The following is an 18,737-nucleotide window of genomic DNA, read 5'->3' on the forward strand; positions in this document are numbered from 1 at the left end:
ACGTTGCCCGGGGGACACCCGCCCCTCCCCGGGGCCAGCGCATCGCCAGGGTCCGCTTCGGAGCTCCCGTTCCCTTCGCACCGCCGCAGCCCCGACAACACCGCGCTCCGCCTGCCCTCCTTCCCGCGGCGCAAAGCTCGACGGGAGCTGTAGTCCCTCGGCCGCTCCCTCTCGCTGGCAGCCGCCCCGAGGAAACTACATCCCCAGCAAGCACCGCGGCGGCGGCAGCGGGGGCGCGGTGCATCCTGGTATATGTAGTCGCGGTGCATCCTGGTGTATGTAGTCGCGGTGCATCCTGGTGTATGTAGTCGCGGTGCATCCTGGTGTATGTAGTCGCGGTGCATCCTGGTATATGTAGTCGCGGTGCATCCTGGTATATGTAGTCGCGGTGCCGCCGCTGCAGCGGGTGCTGTGGTCAGGGGAGGTTCCGTTTCTCGGCCGGCGGTGCGGGCCCGGCCCCGCAGCAGGCGGGGAGCGCCGCGATGGCGGTCGGTAAGGACCTGCTGCAGCTGGACCTGTATGGACTGCTCGGGGTCGGCGAGAAGGCGTCGGAGAAGGAGGTCAGAGCAGCGGCCGGGTGCCGCCACAGGCGGTCTCGGCCCGGGGCCTCCGTTCGGTGCCCCCCAGTTGGGAGCCGGGGCTGTGCTCAGCGGGGAAGCCGGTTTTAGTGGCGGCGGCTTTGCTGCTCTCCCTTTACCCTCCCGTTTATCCTGTCTCAGTCCCGTGGAGCGAGGCCTGGCTTCGGAGGATGAAGGGTTCGGTTGGGGAGAGCTGCAGTGCTGGGCTCGGGCTGTGTTTGCCTGCTCGGGTGCGCTCGGGACGGAAGCTCCCGTGTTGACCCCGGTGCCGGTTGTTAGAGGCTGCTCTGGGTACTGCCGGTTCCCGTAATCCATGGTGTTGGCCTTGTAGGTTTGGAATTACCCCTTTCCGCTTGCTTCACCGATTAAATTAAAGGGAAACACGGGAAATGCAAGATTCGGGCAACTGAGCTGGGAAAGGGACGCCTGAAGGGAAGTAAAACTACTGGTAACGAAACAGCTTGAAAGGAGGTCTTGGAGTTTTCTTCCTTAGGCTTCATTTGTATGTATTTTTATCTTTCTGCAGCAGTAAAGAGCAGTAGCAGCCAGGCTGGGAGCTACAGCCTGGGCCTAACCTGAGGCTGCCTGGAAATGCCATGGGGATGAAGCCCAAAACAAGGGACCAAGCCACATGAGATGCCCAGGCCTGAAGGAGATGGAAGACCTGGGGTGACCTCAGCTTTGCTGCTGAGCTGGTCACTGAGGGGAGGGAAAGGACCTTTAGGGAGTGATGGGTGTAATTTTGAGTGTTAATCTTTGATGGAAAGTGCTTGGATCAGCCTCAAAACCCTTTGTATGCAGAGCTGCATGGCCAAAAGAGAGCAGCAAGGGGAAGCAAGGCTGCCGATGTCATTTCATAGAGCCATAGAGCAGTTTGGGTTGGAAAGGTCCTTAAGATCATCCAGTTCCAACCCCCCCCTGCCATGGGCAGGGACACCTCACACTAAACCATGGCACCCAAGGCTCTGTCCAACCTGGCCTTGAACACTGCCAGGGATGGAGCATTCACAACCTCCCTGGGCAACCCATTCCAGTGCCTCAGCACCCTCACAGGAAAGAACTTCTTCCTTAGATCCAATCTAAACTTCCCCTGTTTCAGTTTGAACCCGTTACCCCTTGTCCTGTCACTGCAGTCCCTAATGAAGAGTCCCTCCCGAGCATCCCTATAGGCCCCCCCTTCAGATACTGGAAGGCTGCAATGAGGTCTCCACGCAGCCTTCTCTTCTCACTGTTCAGAGAAGCCTTATCTGTGCTGGCCTGTGGAATATTTTTGTTATTGGAATAGTTGTGACTGATGCACAGGAGAGTTACCTGGCTCTTAACTGCAGTCCTGCTTATGCAGGAGCGGGGATTAGCCTGGAGGGCTTTAGTGCACATTCCCCTTACAAGAGCTTTGTCCACGGGGTGGTGCTGGGCACCGAGAATTCCACTTGTTTTAGCAGAGGAATGTGCTTTGGCTATGGAAGGGAGCAGCTTTTTCTTCCCGACCTTTCTTGCTCACTGCCAAGGGGGACTTAGGTTGATAACAGTGACTAAGCTCAAAGCTGTCAGTGTTTCTTTGAAGCGTAGAAGGCATTAAGCAGTCTTTGGTCAAAAATCCCTCACCTTGCCAAAGTCAATTGTACAGTGAATGGTGCTTGCTGTGGCCCAAAGGTACAGCGGAAAAAAGAGCATGGTATCCCTCTGCCTCGGTGAACCAGACGTGGCTGGGGTGATCCTGAGGTTTGACTGCTGCAGCACAATGCACGTACAAGTGAAACTTCTGGCTTTGAGAAGCTGAGACCCATTCAAGATACAGCTGCCAACGGAGTGTGCTGGGCTCCAGCGCGTGTCCTCATGGTACAGTGTGATTAAAAAGGCCAAGTCGCTGCACTGAGGTTGAAAACCCAGCATTTCGGAGGTCTCTCGCTGTCACAGTAGCCTGCTTTACCCTCCAACATAGGGGGTTTGGGGCTATCGGTACTCTACAAAGGTCTTTATTTCCGGTCAGGGCTGGAGGACATCAAGTCATGCACATGAGTGCTGGTTCAAGCACAGCCTTCTGCTTGCATGGAGAGGTGTGCTTTCAGTGCAGCAAAACCACCAACAAAGGAAACCCTCTGAACAGTCTTTCTTTCTCTCTGTAGTGTTGTTGGTTTTTATGCCCAGGTTGCTTTTCTCAACACAGAGCAATGAGTAACTGTCACCCCTGGCTCTTGCAGGTGAAGAAGGCGTACCGGCAGAAGGCCCTGACGTGCCACCCCGATAAGGACCCGGACAACCCCAGGGCAGGTGAGATGGGGCTGTGCAGACACAAACACCAGCTCGTGTCTGTTTTCACGTGTGCACGCTCCTGGAAGCAGCTCTGCTTTGCTTCAGGTCTGCCTGTGTGTCTAAGTAAGGGAATACCTGGGTACCTGTCATGTAAAGTACACACAGGCAGGACTAAGAGTTCTTCTGTCGCTGCCGGAGAGCTCTGGGTTTGGGGTTGAATGCAGTCATGTTTGCCTGGGGACCATCAGCGTTAAGGCAGTGCTGCGATTGTATTTGCACCTCCCAAACCTTCCCAGGTGGTACTTGAAGCCCAGACCTTTGGCCATGCTGCCCCAGTGTTCACTGGCTGGTCACTGCTTTAATCCATACCTCTTAGTGAAAACCTCAACAGCAAATTTATAAATCACGTATGATAGTTGGTAAGTCATATCTATGGGCAGTGTGTGTTTTTTAGCTGTTAGAGACAAGGCCCTGACTCTGCAGAGCTGAGCATACCTGAACTGTTAGCAGCATCTGGCTTGTGCAGCTTCTCTCAGTTCCTAGCTGCAGGTGGCAGTGAACAGCCGTGGTAAGGATGAAGGATGCTGTTCATCGGGACACCTCAAAATAAGCATGGTTCTGTACTTTGCATTTCCCAGTTTAACGGGCTGCAGTCCAGTAGATTGGAAGCTTACAGCTGGAATACAGGTTAAAATTTCACAAGAGAGAAACAAGCTTCTAGAAGCAGTGAGAGGAAAGCTGCGGGCTTTGAGGTGTGTAGAAGGTTGAGAAGTGATTTGAAGTGTGTGTGGAAGCCTCCAGCTTGTACGTGCAACTCTTCCAGGAAGAGGGTTGTCAACATTACTGTAAAATGCAAAGCTTGAATGCTAGGCTGCAAAGCTGTTGATGTGAAAGGGAGGATTTGATTACAACCCGGGCTTTCAGGCTGGCTGCAGGTTGAGTGATAAGCTGCTGTAGATGGGTTCTGTGGAATTCGTGTTTTCTAGGTTTCTGTTCCAATGAAATAGTCCCAGTTTTGGTTTCTTAATTCACACTGATTTATACAACCAATGTTGTCTATTGAGGTGATCCTGTATATATCATTACACATGGTTTGGAAAGGTTATTCTTTCTGCTGTTCTGCAGGTCTCTTCCAGAAGGGAATGTCATTCCTGGCTCACCCCCAGGCCGCTAGCATGGTTCTCTGCATCTCACCCTTTTTTTCTTCTAATCCCCAGCGGAAATCTTCCAGCAGCTGTCTCAGGCCTTAGCGGTGCTCACAGATGCAGCAGCGAGGGTAAGGATCCTCCCCTGTGCTGGGCACTGGTGGGGCTGCAACTTGAGTCCTGCGTTCAGTTTTGGGCCCCTCACTACAAGAGAGACCTTGAGGTGCTGGAGCAGGGCCAGAGCAGGGCAATGGAGCTGGTGCAGGGCCTGGAGCCCAAGTGTGATGGGGAAGGGCTGAGGGACCTGGAGGGTTCAGGTGGAGAAGAGAAGGCTCGGGGGGGACCTGATGGCTGCCTCCAACTGCCTGACAGGAGGATGGAGCCAGGAGGGGCTGGGCTCTGCTCCCAAGGAACAAGGGATGGGACAAGAGGAACCGGCCTCAAGCTGCACCAGGGCAGGGTTAGATGGAGCTGAGGAACAATTCCTGCCCCCAGAGGGTGCTCAGGCATTGGAACAGGCTGCCCAGGGCAGGGCTGCAGGCACCGGCCCTACAAGTGCTCACACCCCGTGGAGACGAGGCCTCGGTGCCATGGGTTAGGGGGTGGCCTTGGCAGTGCTGGGGTAAGGGGTTGGACTGGATGAGCTTGAAGCTCTTTTCCAACCTGGTTGGTTCTATGACACCCATCCCCCCAGTGGTGCTGGGCTTGTGTGGTGCTGCAGGTATGCTGGAGAGGTACTGGGAACTCTGCCTCTCTGTCCTGCTCACCTCCAGTGTGCCCTCATGAATGCAAGTCTCATCTGTTCCTCCCTGTAGTTCTCCATGAGATCATATTGTAGATGTCAGATAAGAACTTAGGCAAATGTTCTTTTTGTGGCTTGATGTGCAGGCAGTAGCTCTGTCCCTTCACTCAGGGGTGAGATACTGTCTTTAATAATGTGTTAGACTGGAGCATATCCCATTTAAAATCTGATGACCACTACATGATGCAGGGCCACATGGCATTCCCATGGCAACAGTGCATCTGCAGTTCCCTTGAAGACAAGGTCTGACAAATAAATACTATCTCGCTGTGATTGCCAAGGCTCAAAGCCTTTCCAGAGGGCACAAAGGGGACTTGTAAACAGCAAAGCTGAATCAGAATCACAGTCTCTGTCCTTCTGCTGCAAGAGCTTTGCTGCCAGATGTAGCTTGGGCTCTCTTGCTGTGAGGAAGTGGTTGAGTGCCCACTGCTTGAGGCCTGCAAGTAATCTCAATGTGTGATGCGGAGGAATAAAACCAGATAAAACCGAGCAGGTGACTATATCCAGATAAACTGAGGAGAGAAGGAATGCTGAAACTTCAGGTTATAAGATTTAAAGACATGAGGTAACTCTCCTCTGTTCAAACACTGGCAAGGTTTGTGATCTCCCTGCCAAGGGGCAATTTAGCTTTTGGCATCCAGGAGCTCTTTGGCTTCTACATTTTGAAAAGGAGAAGGTATTTAGCAAACCCCTCCCATGCAGGAAGGGAAAACACCAGCTTCTGTAGTCTATAAAGCAAGAGCAGTGCTTTCCTCTACGGCTACTCTACAAGTAAGATGTGAGCACTGTGCCAGTCTGTGCTTTGGGTAGTACAGACAGGTTCTGCGTAGGCTGATGAAGAGATTGCTAACTGGTTTAAGCAGGTGCCAGTGAAATAGCTGGATTCCCCCAGTTCTGAGGTCTCTGTAGTGCTCAATGAATGTTGGTGTGCTACTGCTGCTCAAGACTTCTGGTGCTCTTTGATCTCACACATGCATGTGAGTCTGATGCCCATCTTGTATGAATCTTTCATGGAAAACAGACCTTTTTAACTGTAAACCTTTGCTCTAAACCAACCCCGATCTGTTACGAGCGCCCCTAAAGCTGCTTTGCGCATGTTCGGGACCCCAAAGTATTGTTGCCATCTCTGAAGAAGGGGCAGACCTTCTCTCCAGTATGCTTTGCAGTTACTTACAGACTCCCTCACCCCTTCAGGCTCCATTTGGAGACCCGTGGGCCTCTTCTGATGTCCCCAGGGTATTTGTGTGAGCTTCCAGCACTTTCAGGAGCAATGTCAGCAGGAAGCAGCAGATCTTTCCCTCTGTTTATAGTGTTTCAATGTCTGATGTGACCTTTATTCACTGCTTTCTGTTTCTTCCTCCCACTTTGCACAGTTTCATACCGTTGTGTTGTTCTTTGACAGGCGGCATATGACAAGGTGCGAAAGGCCAAGAAACAGGCTGCAGAGAGGACACAGGCACTTGATGAGAAGAGGAAGAAAGTGAAGCTCGGTAATGACATCAAACCTTCATTTGCTCTTGGCTTGAAGCCTTCCTTAGCTGGTGTCTGCATTTCTGCTGCTGCTGGAATTGGCCACGGGTTCATCTGCTGCTCGTCTGCCATGGCTGTGGCCTCCTTGTGCCCAGTACAATGCTGTAGCCCTCTGAAATCTCCTCCCCCAGCCATAGGTGGGATGGTTCTGCTCTGGGATCAGGCGGTTGGAGGACTGTAATACTGTGATACACTGGCAGAGGAGAGGTAGCAGAGCCGTCAGGGCTCTACCCTGAAACTGGTGTAGGTGTAGCCAAGTTTATTTCTTTGCATCCACCTCTGGTCAGTGAAAATTCCCTTTGGATTGTTCTAATTTGGTTGCTTTCTCTGCAGATCTTGAAGCCAGAGAACGAGAAGCTCAGGCCTGTGAGACTGAAGAGGAGGAAATCAGGACAACGAGATCATTAGAACAAGAAGGAATGATAAATTCTGAAGAGTTTTCTCTGCTGCTTTTACAAAGAATAGCTGAAAGTCTTTGGTTTCATAATGAAATCCATGGGATGTGATGCACCAAATCTGTGTAGCAGACCTCCAGCCATTTGGATTAATGGACTCTCCAAAAGGGGCATGGAGAAGAGATCTTATAGCAGTCTGGCATGTGCCAGACTTGGGATGTTATCTTTTTTGTCCACCCTCTTTTGCCATAGCAGACAATAAGAACAGCTAATGGGTTATATGCTGGCCGATGGGCGCTGAGGAACATGAGTGGTCCGATTATGAGTGCTGGAGCTCTAGCAGGTGAACTAGCAGGAGGGTTGCCACAGGAGGTGGGTGTAAGATAAAAGCTCCCTTTGGCAGCCTTTAGCTGGCAAGAACCAGCCATGGAACTGTGCCCTCGTGCCTGTGCTGTCTCCCCTCTGCTGTAGATAATCCGCCTGCGTGAAGAAGGCTCCCGGCAGCTCAAGGAGCAGCAGAGGCTCATTCAGGAGCAGATCTGGTGTGAGAGAGATGTGCTCTTCAACACGCTGCTGCTCCTTTCCAGTAAGTACTCTGGAGTATTGAATCCAGGTGGTCTGTGGAGCCCCACAGTTATGCTGGAGTGAGCCTGAAGTCCTGCTCATCTCTCAGTGGAAGCAGTCAGTGTTGCAGACTCAGGAAGTTTGCTAAAACTAATAGTTGTTGTTGGTTTACTGCTCTGGTATTCCCTTGCAAGGTCCCAGTACTCATCACCAAAAAGAGACTCAGTGTGGAGAACAAAGTGTGGTTCAGTCTATGCTTGCTGAGGCTTTACTTTCTGGAAGTTGATTCGCTCCTGTTCCTTGAGTATGCAGTCTCCATCCCAGCCTTGGACAGAGCAGTTAGTTTTCCTCATGCAGGAGGGGGTGAGAGTTTTCCAGACTCCTAGAACCTCATCCTTTGGCATACCTAAACCTCACGCCCATCCCCACCGTTCTACAGTGAATTGCCTTTTCTAGTATCCTGTGTCTGTGTAGGCTCAAAATACAGTTCTGGGTTTCAGAAAGTTCTCTTTTCAAAAGTAATTACAGTGCTGCTCAGGATTTCAGTGCAATGGGAGGATTTATTGTCCTGCGGGCCCACTCCTGGATGCAGGGCAAGCAGAAGCGGTGCCTGCAGGAGCCCGGGCAGACTCCGTCGTTGGGGGGCTCCTGGCCCCACGGCTCCTCAGACGCCTCCATCGGCGCCGCCCGGGACCCCTGCCTCTGTTGGCAGGGCAAGAGCTGCCCCTGTCCAAGTGGTCCCCGTGCGCCACCTCCCTGCAACCCAAAGCCATGCGGAGCTCAGCCCTGCCTGGGGGCAGCCCCGGCCTGAGACACAGAAGCCTCAGGAGCTGCCCGCGCTGCCTGGAGCGAGCCAGGGCCCATCCCGGGGCAGGCGAGCGGCACCGGGGGCATCTCCGAGCGCTCCCGCTCCCGGCACTGACCTCTCCTGCAGGAACAGGGGGGCAGGAAAGCGGCTCCCGGCCTGGCCGCAGGGGCGGGGAGGGCGGGGCAGGTTGGGAGCGGTGCCCCGCGCCCTGTCCCCGTGGGCAGCTCCCCAGGGACAGCGCTGGCACCCCCGGGGCTCCCAAGGGGGCGATGTCAGCAGCGTCACAATGCCCCCCAGTGACATCACCGGGCTCTGGGCTCCAAAAGCAGACGCAGGCTCCTTGCAGGCTCCAGGGGGGAAGGCTCCTTTGGCCGAGCGTTGTGTGCTGAGCTCCCTGGGGAGAGATGCGCACTCGGCAGAGGGAGAGACTTGGACCCGTGGCACAGGGCCAGGATGCCCATGGTGCTGAGCAGAGCTGCTCCAGGTGAGTAAAGGCTGGGAGGCTGCTCAGGGGCAGGAAAGCTTGCACAGGTTTCCTCAGGTCTCTTAATGGCCAGGCTGATGGGGAAGGAAGGAGAAAGGGAAGGGGGAGAGGAGGAGAAAAGGGAGAAGCACAGAACTGTAGAGCAGCTCCTTTGGGGGGGGGGCCTTGCAGCAACCCCCCCCTGTGCGACACCCCACCACGTCAGGGCTTGTCCTAAAGCGAAAGCTAATGCCGTTGCAGCTCTTGCTCTTGTATGTGACGCTCCTGGTCAAACCTTTGCTCTTCCCAGGGCAGGACAGTGCCTGACTGCTCCGAAGCAGGCAGGCAGGAACTGGGAGCAGGGAAGCAGCGTCCATGCGATGTACACACCCCGCTCTGCCCTGCTCTGCGTCCATGTTGGGCCCTGGACAATGACAGACCCCAACTGCCTCCTCTGCCTCAGCATCCTGATCCTGGCTGTGGGCACCATCCTGTTCATCATCACCCGACGGCCAAAGGTAGGGGCTGCTCAGAGCCAGGGGTCACTCGGGTGGGTGCTGATGGGGTCCTCCCTGGCAGGGCCCTGAGCTCTGCTCTGTTCCCACAGGGTGAGAAGTGGAGCTGGCGATGCTGGAGATGGTGGCAGCGAGCGGCAGCACCGGAGGGACAAAAGGTCCCTGTGTGTCCTCCCTGTGACTCAGGGGGTACCTGGGCCTGTCCCCAGGGCAGGACAGGGCAGAGCAGGGCCCCTCAGGGCAGCCTGACCCCAGTGCAGTTAGGCAGCCCCTGGGGGCCCCTGTGTCCCCAGCTCCATGGCTCAGGCCCTGATCCTTCTTTTGCCCGTGGCAAGCGTGGGATCTGCCCCGGCTGCCCGCACTGCACCGGGGCTGCCTGGGAGCTGCAGCGAGTGCCGCTGTCACCGCCGCTGGGGATGGGCTCAGTGCCTGCACAGGACCACGGCACCTGGCAGGCAGCGGGGAGGGGGCTGCAGCCGCTGCGGAAGAGGGGCTGCCTCTCCTGCCACAGCCGCAGCTGCTCCGGCTTCTCCACGAGACCTGGCAGCCCTGAGAGCCCGACGGATGCCTGCCTGAGCCTGGACACAGGGAGCCCCGTGCGGCTGGGCTCTGCCTCCTCCCCGGGGTCCCTGTGTGCCCGGGGAGCCGGCTCAGCACTGAAGATGCACGTGGCCAGGAAAAGTCTGGAAGTGCAGCTGGGGGCCCTGCCCGTGCTGGTGCAACTCTCCCAGGAGCAGGCAGTGCAGCGGCAGGGCCGCCGTGTGCAGCCAAAGCTCATCCGGCCCGGGCAGAGCCGGCCCTTACCACACTGCAGGATGCCGCCCTGGATGCAGGCAAAGCCCATCAAAGAGAAGGAAGTCCGGAAGCTGTGGGGGGACCCCAACCCCACCGAGGAGTCCCTGAATCTGCTGGTGCCGTGCCCTCCCCCACTGCTCATGCCTCCGGCCCTGCAGCTCCCTCGGGAGCACAGCAGATGGGAGGCCCGGACCCTGGCTCAGGCCAGCGCCACGGGGCAGCCCATGGAGGGACGGCAGGAGCTGCCCGGCCAGCACAGCTTGAAGTCGCGCCTGCACGTTCCTGGTGGTGCCCTCTGCTTCTGCAGCCCAGCACCAGCCCCAGAGACCGGCACCGCTCAGAACCTCCTTCACCCGCGTGGACAGCTGCTGCAGCGGGAGCCGTTCCCGTGGCCTCGGGGCTCATCCTCAGCCCAGCCAGCCCTTCCCAAGCCAGCCCTTCCCAAGCCAGCCCTTCCCAAGCCAGCCCTTCCCAGCCCTTCCCAAGCCAGCCCTTCCCAAGCCAGCCCTTCCCAAGCCAGCCCTTCCCAAGCCAGCCCTTCCCAAGCCAGCCCTTCCCAAGCCAGCCCACAAGGCAGGGGAAGCGGCAAAAGGACCAGCACCAGCTTCAGGCCCGCAAAGGAGAGATGTCGGCCGTCAGACCCACCTCACCGCTCCCCAAAGCAGGCGGGAGGCCAGCCGTGCGGACACGAGCCAGCCCAGTGCTTCGGTGGCTGTTCGCATCTCCAGGCCGGAGCTGAGCCAGGGGGTGCACAGCAAACTCCAGGCACACACTGCAAGGAAACGCCTGGAGATGGAGCAGGGTGGGGCAGGGCTGCATGCCAGCAGGTGGCCCCTGGCCCCCACTGCAGCCACACCAGCACCCAGCACCTCCCTGAGCCCTGGCAGAAAGCCACCCAGCTGGAGCAGGAGGCACATCCAGCCCGAGACCTGTCTGGGCTTTAAGGAGAGGGCCAGGAGCTGGGGCAAGAAGATAGATGTGAGGGACATGAAGAGGACTTAGATCTTGGAGAGGGATCCTGCCATGATCACAGCGTGCCCAGGGACACAGGAGGCCCTCAAGGCAGTTCCAGTGTGGATGCCTAGGGACAGGTGGACATGGCAGTGGCACAGCCCCAGCCAGGACCAATACTGGTGGTGGCAGCAAACAGCATGGAGCCAGTTCCGCTACTCCAGCTGAATCCAGGGCAGAAAGCGCCCAGGAGGGGCCTTCAAAGTGGCCCTGGCAGGGACAAGGCTGAGAAGATGAAGGGCAGGGACCGCGGTTACACAACCAGAGTGCAAATAAAGCCTCGCTCTAGCCTGAATGCGGCAGTCGCTTTCTGTGACCTCTGAGCGGGATGTGACTGTGGGCTGGAGAGGGGGGGAGAGGAAGGGGCTCTCTCAGCCCCTCATCGGAGCACAGATGCTCCAGCCCCTTCATCTTCCTTCACTTCCTGTGTCCTGCGGCACATTCATGTCCCCAAGCACGCGTCTTGCTGGGGACAAGCACTGAAGAAACCCGTCTCCAATGGCTTCATTCGGAACCACTGCATGGACACTGGCCCGTCTTAGGAATCACCCCTTGATCTTGTCTTAGCAGGCAGCTCAGCAAGGGCCCACAAGCAAGACCTTGCAAAGAGTCTGAGGTCAGGATGTGTGGAAGCATGCTTAGCAGACAAAGGTCATGTTCCCTTGACTAAGGGACCAGTTCTGTAACGATGGACGTAAGAAGCAATCTCAGCTGTTTGGTCTTAGCCGAACTCTGAGGCTTGTACTGGAGATTTTACTCTCGCAGTTGCGAGGCTTTTACAAACTGGGGTCACTGACCAGCCAGTGGATATTCTCCACCCTGAGGTGTGGGATAAATGCACTAAAGCGTTGTTCGAGGAGATGATGTCCTCGAGTTGTGGGAAAAGTTGTACAGGTCCTGCGGAAGGCCATACAAGAGCAGGAGACCTGGAAGGCAGCAAAGAACTGTTTGTTGGCCACCCCGAAATTGGGAGTCGGGGCAGTTACACAAACTCTGCACCCCCCAGACGGTGATGGCTCTACCGAGCCTAAAGATATGGAGGAAGGACACACGCCTCCTCAATCCCTGAATCCCGACCCGCCTACGGAGGGGCAGGAACGAGCAAAATCCTTTTGGGGTGGGCTGGTGGAGGAGGCCAAGGGCGCCGCGGAGAAAGCGGAATCCGAGGCAACTGGGATTAGACCACCGTCCTGTGCGCCCCAAAATGGCGCCGAGCGGAGAGAAGGAGGGCGGGGCCAAGATGTCCCCGGCGGGAACAGGGGGGAAGTGCTAGAACCAACAGTGCGCGTAAAGGGGGGGGGGGGAGGGAGGAGAATGAGGAGAACCGAAAGGGGGAGGGGCGCGCGAGCGAGGGGCGGACAGCCAATCAGAGCGGCCGTCTGGAAAAATGCCGTTGTAGGGCAAACACCCCGCCGATCCGCGGGAAACCTGAGGTAACCGGTCAGTCGGCTTCCGACTCTGACTGAGACACTGCCTGGGGCGAGTGGCTCGCAACCGATTCACACTCAGAGGAGGAGGAAACGGAGGTAAACAAAGTCAAGAGCCAAAGCATTCCCCTCCGGACTAAAGAGGAACAGCGAGGGGAAGAAGTCCCTCTCACGGACTGGAAGGAAATAAAGATTGCGTGTGCCAACTGGGCCCCAGCAGTCAAACTAGCATTCCCAGTCGGGTGACAGACGGAGGACAGAGGGTGCGCTCGCCAATAAACCCTAAGGATGTACAAGCAATTGTTAAGGCAGTTGTGGATAAAGGGCTTAATTCTGCCATGGTCTCCACTCTCATAGATGGTGTTTTCGGGGGAGATGATATGCTCCCGTTTGATATAAAACGGGAATGGAGATGGGGATGGGAACAACGATGGAGGCTAGCCCTTACAGGGCGAGGGTATGCTGCTGTTAGAAAAAATGGCAGTTAGGTGGTGCCCACTTAAATCCATTAAACCAGACCTCCAGAATAAAACTAATGAAAATTGTAAGTTTCTGTTCACAGAATTAGATCATCGAACGCCCTCGTAACTCGTACGCCCCAGTGACAAGAGAGGACGACAAGTCACCAACCATTGCGTCCGTACCCAGGAACTCCACACCAGCAGAACCCGAGCAACAGCGAAATAGCCCCCAAGGGAGGGAGCCACGATGCCTTTGTCTGATTTTGATTTTGGGGTTTGTTACTATAGGGCAAGTAGAATGATCGTGCTGATATTACTCTTCGGACCCTATATATTGAATCGCCTTGTGTCATTTGTGAAGAGCCGGCTAGAACAGGTTAACATCATGTTTGTAGAAAGCCACCAACTACTTTAAGAATGTATCTACTCAGTATTAACCCCACTTATCCCAACTTGCCCCAACTTACAACCCGTCCCCTTAATTACCCCTCACTAACCACTCACCCGGAGCCATTAACCACTAACCTGAAGTGCCTCATGCTGTAACATTTTTTATATGTATATGTGTACCCTTTTCTACTTTTTTACTTTTTATATTAGCCTATTTAATTAAGCATGGGGGGGAATGCAGGTAGTTAGGGTCTGGCGATTGGAAGATGTCGCGCTGTACGGAAAGATAAGACCCCCCTCCGAGTAGCCAATAGGGCCTAGCCTAGGTCGTAAGCAGACGGACGTGACGTTGTAAACCCAGGCTATATAACACCGTGTTACTCGCCAATAAACGCCATTTGCCATCCACCACATTGGTGTCCGTGAGCTGATGGCCCGAGTGGCCTGGGGTTGGTTGCCGTGCCGTTCCTGAACCAGGTCGCCACGCCAACGAAGGCAACACCCAGCAGGCGTGGAGCGGTGGGGACACATGCCATGCCAGATCTTGATGTGAAGGATGGCCTCCCCTGTTTCCAGAGAGCCATGCGTGTTGTATGAACCTCTCAGACCATAGTAACTCTATGCACGAGGAGCTGCAACAACTCAAAGACAAGTTGCACAAACTAAAAGAAGGTGAATCTTGGGACCTTACCTCTTGGTTAAGATCACTGGGACTAGGATCATGGCTAAGCAGTATTTTGAGCCACTTTTTGCCTGTATGAATCTTGCTTTTGCTCATTTTGATTTGTTTACCTTGCATTATTCAATGTATTCGGCAAAGCCTTATGAGAATTTTAACAAGTATGTTGGAAAAAGAAAAAAGGGGGAATTGTGGAAGCATGGTTAGCAGACAAAGGTCATGTTCCCTTGACTAAGGGACCAGTTCTGTAATGATGGACATAAGAAGCAATCTCAGCTGTTTGGTCTTAGCCAAACTCCGAGGCTTGTACTGGAGTTACCCAGGCTGCAAGGCCTATCCTTAGCTTATTAAGGGTCAGCTACGTGCAGTAAAACAAAGAGTCTTAGTAAGTTGTAAAACAAAGAGACTTGGTAATTCGCTCAAGGTTAGCAGGATGTAGGAGCAGGATAGTGAAGTTGCAAGAAGCACGCTAAAAGTAGCAAATGTAACAGAAAGCAGAATTTTCCCACTCGCTTCTAATCTTCCAAAAATGTGTGTATGTAGCAGTTTAACACTATATATACCCTGGACCTCAGATGAATAAACAGATCACTTTATCAATCATATTGATTGTGCTGTGCTCCCTCGCATCGGGACTACATAAAGTCTCTGACAAGGATGTGCCTGGGGATAAGGGACTCGAGGCCCCGCTTCTTGTCTCAAGGAGAAGGCTCCTTTCCTGTGATGCTGAACCCTCTGCTCATTTTTATTCCTCTTCTTTGCAGACAGAAGCGTGTCCTGAGCTCATCTCCTTGCCCAGCCTGAAGGAAGTGCTGCTGGTGCCCGGGGCTCCCAAGGGGCGATGTCAGCAACATCACAATGCCCCCAGTGACATCACCGGGCTCTGGGCTCCAAAAGCAGATGCAGGCTCCAGGGGGCAAAGGTTCCTTTGGCCGAGCATCGTGCGCTGGGCTCCCCGGGAGAGATGTGCACTCTGCAGAGGGAGAGACTTGGACCCGTGGCACAGGGCCAGGATGCCCACGGGGCTGAGCAGAGCTGCTCCGCGTGAGTAAAGGCTGGGAGGCTGCACAGGGGCAGGAAAGCTTGCACAGGTTTCCTCAGGTCTCTTAATGGCCAGGCTGATGGGGAAGGAAGGAGAAAGGGAAGGGGGAGAGGAGGAGAAAAGGGAGAAGCACAGAACTGTAGAGCAGCTCCTTTGGGGGGGCCTTGCAGCAACCCCCCTGTGCGACACCCCACCACGTCAGGGCTTGTCCTAAAGCGAAAGCTAATGCCGTTGCAGCTCTTGCTCTTGTATGTGACGCTCCTGGTCAAACCTTTGCTCTTCCCAGGGCAGGACAGTGCCTGACTGCTCCGAAGCAGGCAGGCAGGAACTGGGAGCAGGGAAGCAGCGTCCCTGCGATGTACACACCCCGCTGCGCCCTGCTCTGCGTCCCTCTGGGGTCCTGCACAATGACAGACCCCGACTCCCTCCTCTGCCTCAGCATCCTGATCCTGGCTGTGGGCACCATCCTGTTCATCATCACCCGACAGCCAAAGGTAGGGGCTGCTCAGAGCCAGGGGTCACTCGGGTGGGTGCTGATGGGGTCCTCCCTGGCAGGGCCCTGTGCTCTGCTCTGTTCCCACAGGGTGACAACTGTCTCTCTCTCTCTCTCTTTTTTGCCCGTGGCAAGCGTGGGATCTGCCCCAGCTGCCCGCACTGCACCGGGGCTGCCTGGGAGCTGCAGCGAGTGCCGCTGTCACCGCCGCTGGGGATGGGCTCAGTGCCTGCACAGGACCACGGCACCTGGCAGGCAGCGGGGAGGGGGCTGCGGGCGCTGTGGAAGTGGGGCTGCCTCTCCTGCCACAGCCGCAGCTCCTCCGGCTTCTCCACGAGACCTGGCAGCCCTGAGAGCCCGACGGATGCCTGCCTGAGCCTGGACACAGGGAGCCCCGTGCGGCTGGGCTCTGCCTCCTCCCCGGGGTCCCTGTGTGCCCGGGGAGCCGGCTCAGCACTGAAGATGCACGTGGCCAGGAAAAGGCTGGAAGTGCAGCTGGGGGCCCTGCCCGTGCTGGTGCAACTCTCCCAGGAGCAGGCAGTGCAGCGGCAGGGCCGCCGTGTCCTGCCAAAGCTCATCCGGCCCGGGCAGAGCCGGCCCTTACCACGCCGCAGGATGCCGCCCTGGATGCAGGCAAAGGCAGACGCCATCGCAGGCACCATCCAAGAGAAGGAAGTCCGGAAGCTGTGGGGGGACCCCAACCCCACCGAGGAGTCCCTGAATCTGCTGGTGCCGTGCCCTCCCCCACTGCTCATGCCTCCGGCCCTGCAGCTCCCTCGGGAGCACAGCAGATGGGAGGCCCGGACCCTGGCTCAGGCCAGCGCCACGGGGCAGCCCATGGAGGGACGGCAGGAGCTGCCCGGCCAGCACAGCTTGAAGTCGCGCCTGCACGTTCCTGGTGGTGCCCTCTGCTTCTGCAGCCCAGCACCAGCCCCAGAGACCGGCACCGCTCAGAACCTCCTTCACCCGCGTGGACAGCTGCTGCAGCGGGAGCCGTTCCCGTGGCCTCGGGGCTCATCCTCAGCCCAGCCAGCCCTTCCCAAGCCAGCCCTTCCCAAGCCAGCCCTTCCCAAGCCAGCCCTTCCCAAGCCAGCCCTTCCCAAGCCAGCCCTTCCCAAGCCAGCCCTTCCCAAGCCAGCCCTTCCCAAGCCAGCCCTTCCCAAGCCAGCCCTTCCCAAGCCAGCCCACAAGGCAGGGGAAGCGGCAAAAGGACCAGCACCAGCTTCAGGCCCGCAAAGGAGAGATGTCGGCCGTCAGACCCACCTCACCGCTCCCCAAAGCAGGCGGGAGGCCAGCCGTGCGGACACGAGCCAGCCCAGTGCTTCGGTGGCTGTTCGCATCTCCAGGCCGGAGCTGAGCCAGGGGGTGCACAGCAAACTCCAGGCACACACTGCAAGGAAACGCCTGGAGATGGAGCAGCTCCGGCCCCCGGCAGCTGTGCAGGGCTCCATGGCCATGCACCGGTCCCTGCCCAAACACCTTTGGAATGGGACTCGTGGCCACGGCGCCGGCCTCAAAGCGTGGTGCCAGACAGCTCCGGTCGCACCCCAGCAGCACCGGGCACCCCTCGCCTCCCGCCCGCTGCCCAGGGCCGTGCCCCTGCAGTTGCACCCCGTGCCCGGGAAGAAGCCAGGTGGGGCAGGGCTGCAGGCCAGCAGCCGGCCCCTCGCCCCCATCGCAGGGTACCCAGGGACACAGGAGGCCCTCAAGGCAGTTCCAGTGTGGATGCCTAGGGACAGGTGGACATGGCAGTGGCACAGCCCCAGCCAGGACCAATACTGGTGGTGGCAGCAAACAGCATGGAGCCAGTTCCGCTACTCCAGCTGAATCCAGGGCAGAAAGCGCCCAGGAGGGGCCTTCAAAGTGGCCCTGGCAGGGACAAGGCTGAGAAGATGAAGGGCAGGGACCGCGGTTACACAACCAGAGTGCAAATAAAGCCTCGCTCTAGCCTGAATGCGGCAGTCGCTTTCTGTGACCTCTGAGCGGGATGTGACTGTGGGCTGGAGAGGGGGGGAGAGGAAGGGGCTCTCTCAGCCCCTCATCGGAGCACAGATGCTCCAGCCCCTTCATCTTCCTTCACTTCCTGTGTCCTGCGGCACATTCATGTCCCCAAGCACGCGTCTTGCTGGGGACAAGCACTGAAGAAACCCATCTCCAATGGCTTCATTCGGAACCACTGCATGGACACTGGCCCGTCTTAGGAATCACCCCTTGATCTTGTCTTAGCAGGCAGCTCAGCAAGGGCCAACAACCAAGACCTTGCAAAGAGTCCGAGGTCAGGGTGTGCCTGGGGATAAGGGACTCGAGGCCCCGCTTCTTGTCTCAAGGAGAAGGCTCCTTTCCTGTGATGCTGAACCCTCTGCTCATGTTTATTCCTCTGCTTTGCAGACAGAAGCGTGTCCTGAGCTCATCTCCTTGCCCAGCCTGAAGGAAGTGCTGCTGGTGCCATTATGGTGCAGCCTCTGCCCCGTGCAGGGCTCTGGGGAGGAAGGGCTGTGCAGAGGAGTCTCCCTCGCGCTCCCCCTATGACACAAAGCCGGAGGTCTCAGTGCCCCAGCACAAGAGCACAGAGCCTCAGCTCCCCCTCCTGCCTTTCCTATTGCCCACCCTGGCCCCGCGTCCCTGGAGCCCCGTGATGTCACCAGAGCCCCTGTGCCACCTGTGATGTCACCCATGATGTCACCAGAGTCCCTGTGCCACCTGTGATGTCACCAGAGTCCCTGTGCCACCTGTGATGCCACCAGAGTCTCTGTGTCACCTATGATGTCACCTGTGATGTCACCCGTGATGTCACCCGAGTCCCCAGCTGATGCCAGGAGTCTCAGAGAACTGGGAAGATTCCTACACAGTGCACCCATCCGGAGGTGAGATTTGGATTCGGCTGCAAGAGGCTCCTGCTTTTGTACCCTTAGAAACACAACGGGCTTTATGGCAGCTCTGCCAGTGTTCACTCGTGTGGCCGTGCAGTTCCTTGTGGTCACTGCGGTCCATGCTGACAGCGCTGGCCAGGTGTGAATGGTCGATGTGACGGTCACAGAACAGCAGCACCCTCCTGTTTTCCTGCCTCTTTCCAACAGATAGTCACAATGCACACAGATATTACCGAATACACTCTGTCAAACCCATACTGCTATGTGTCCCACTGTCACGAGCGGGGATCAGCTCTCGGGTAGGTTCCCATCCATCACCAGCTGTCTGAAAGCCATCAGTCAGCAAGGATGAGCGCTTTCCCCGGAGGACCCTAGTTCGGGATGGCTCGGAAGGGACCGCAGTGGGGCTCACAGCACCAGCGACCTGCCCCAGGACACGCTGCCCAGGGGATACCCGCCCCTCCCCGGGGCCAGCGCATCGCCAGGGTCCGCTTCGGAGCTCCCGTTCCCTTCGCA

General features: G+C 56.8%; 1 protein-coding gene across 1 annotated transcript; it reads left to right on the forward strand.

Moving 5' to 3' along the window:
- Positions 1 to 365: 365 nt before the first annotated feature.
- LOC133221799 (dnaJ homolog subfamily C member 17-like) lies at positions 366 to 6,885 on the forward strand. The gene is made up of 6 exons (XM_061370972.1): positions 366 to 424; positions 468 to 560; positions 2,780 to 2,849; positions 4,049 to 4,107; positions 6,181 to 6,268; positions 6,642 to 6,885. Exons 2-6 carry the CDS (start codon positions 483 to 485, stop codon positions 6,812 to 6,814), a joined length of 468 nt encoding a protein of 155 aa, XP_061226956.1. The 5' UTR covers positions 366 to 424; positions 468 to 482; the 3' UTR covers positions 6,815 to 6,885.
- Positions 6,886 to 18,737: the final 11,852 nt, after the last annotated feature.

This window comes from Neopsephotus bourkii, unplaced genomic scaffold (assembly GCF_033783945.1).
Source record: "Neopsephotus bourkii isolate Nb327-2 ecotype Australia unplaced genomic scaffold, CSIRO-AGI_Nbou_v1 NB_1557, whole genome shotgun sequence".
Taxonomy (NCBI): Eukaryota; Metazoa; Chordata; class Aves; order Psittaciformes; family Psittacidae; genus Neopsephotus; species Neopsephotus bourkii.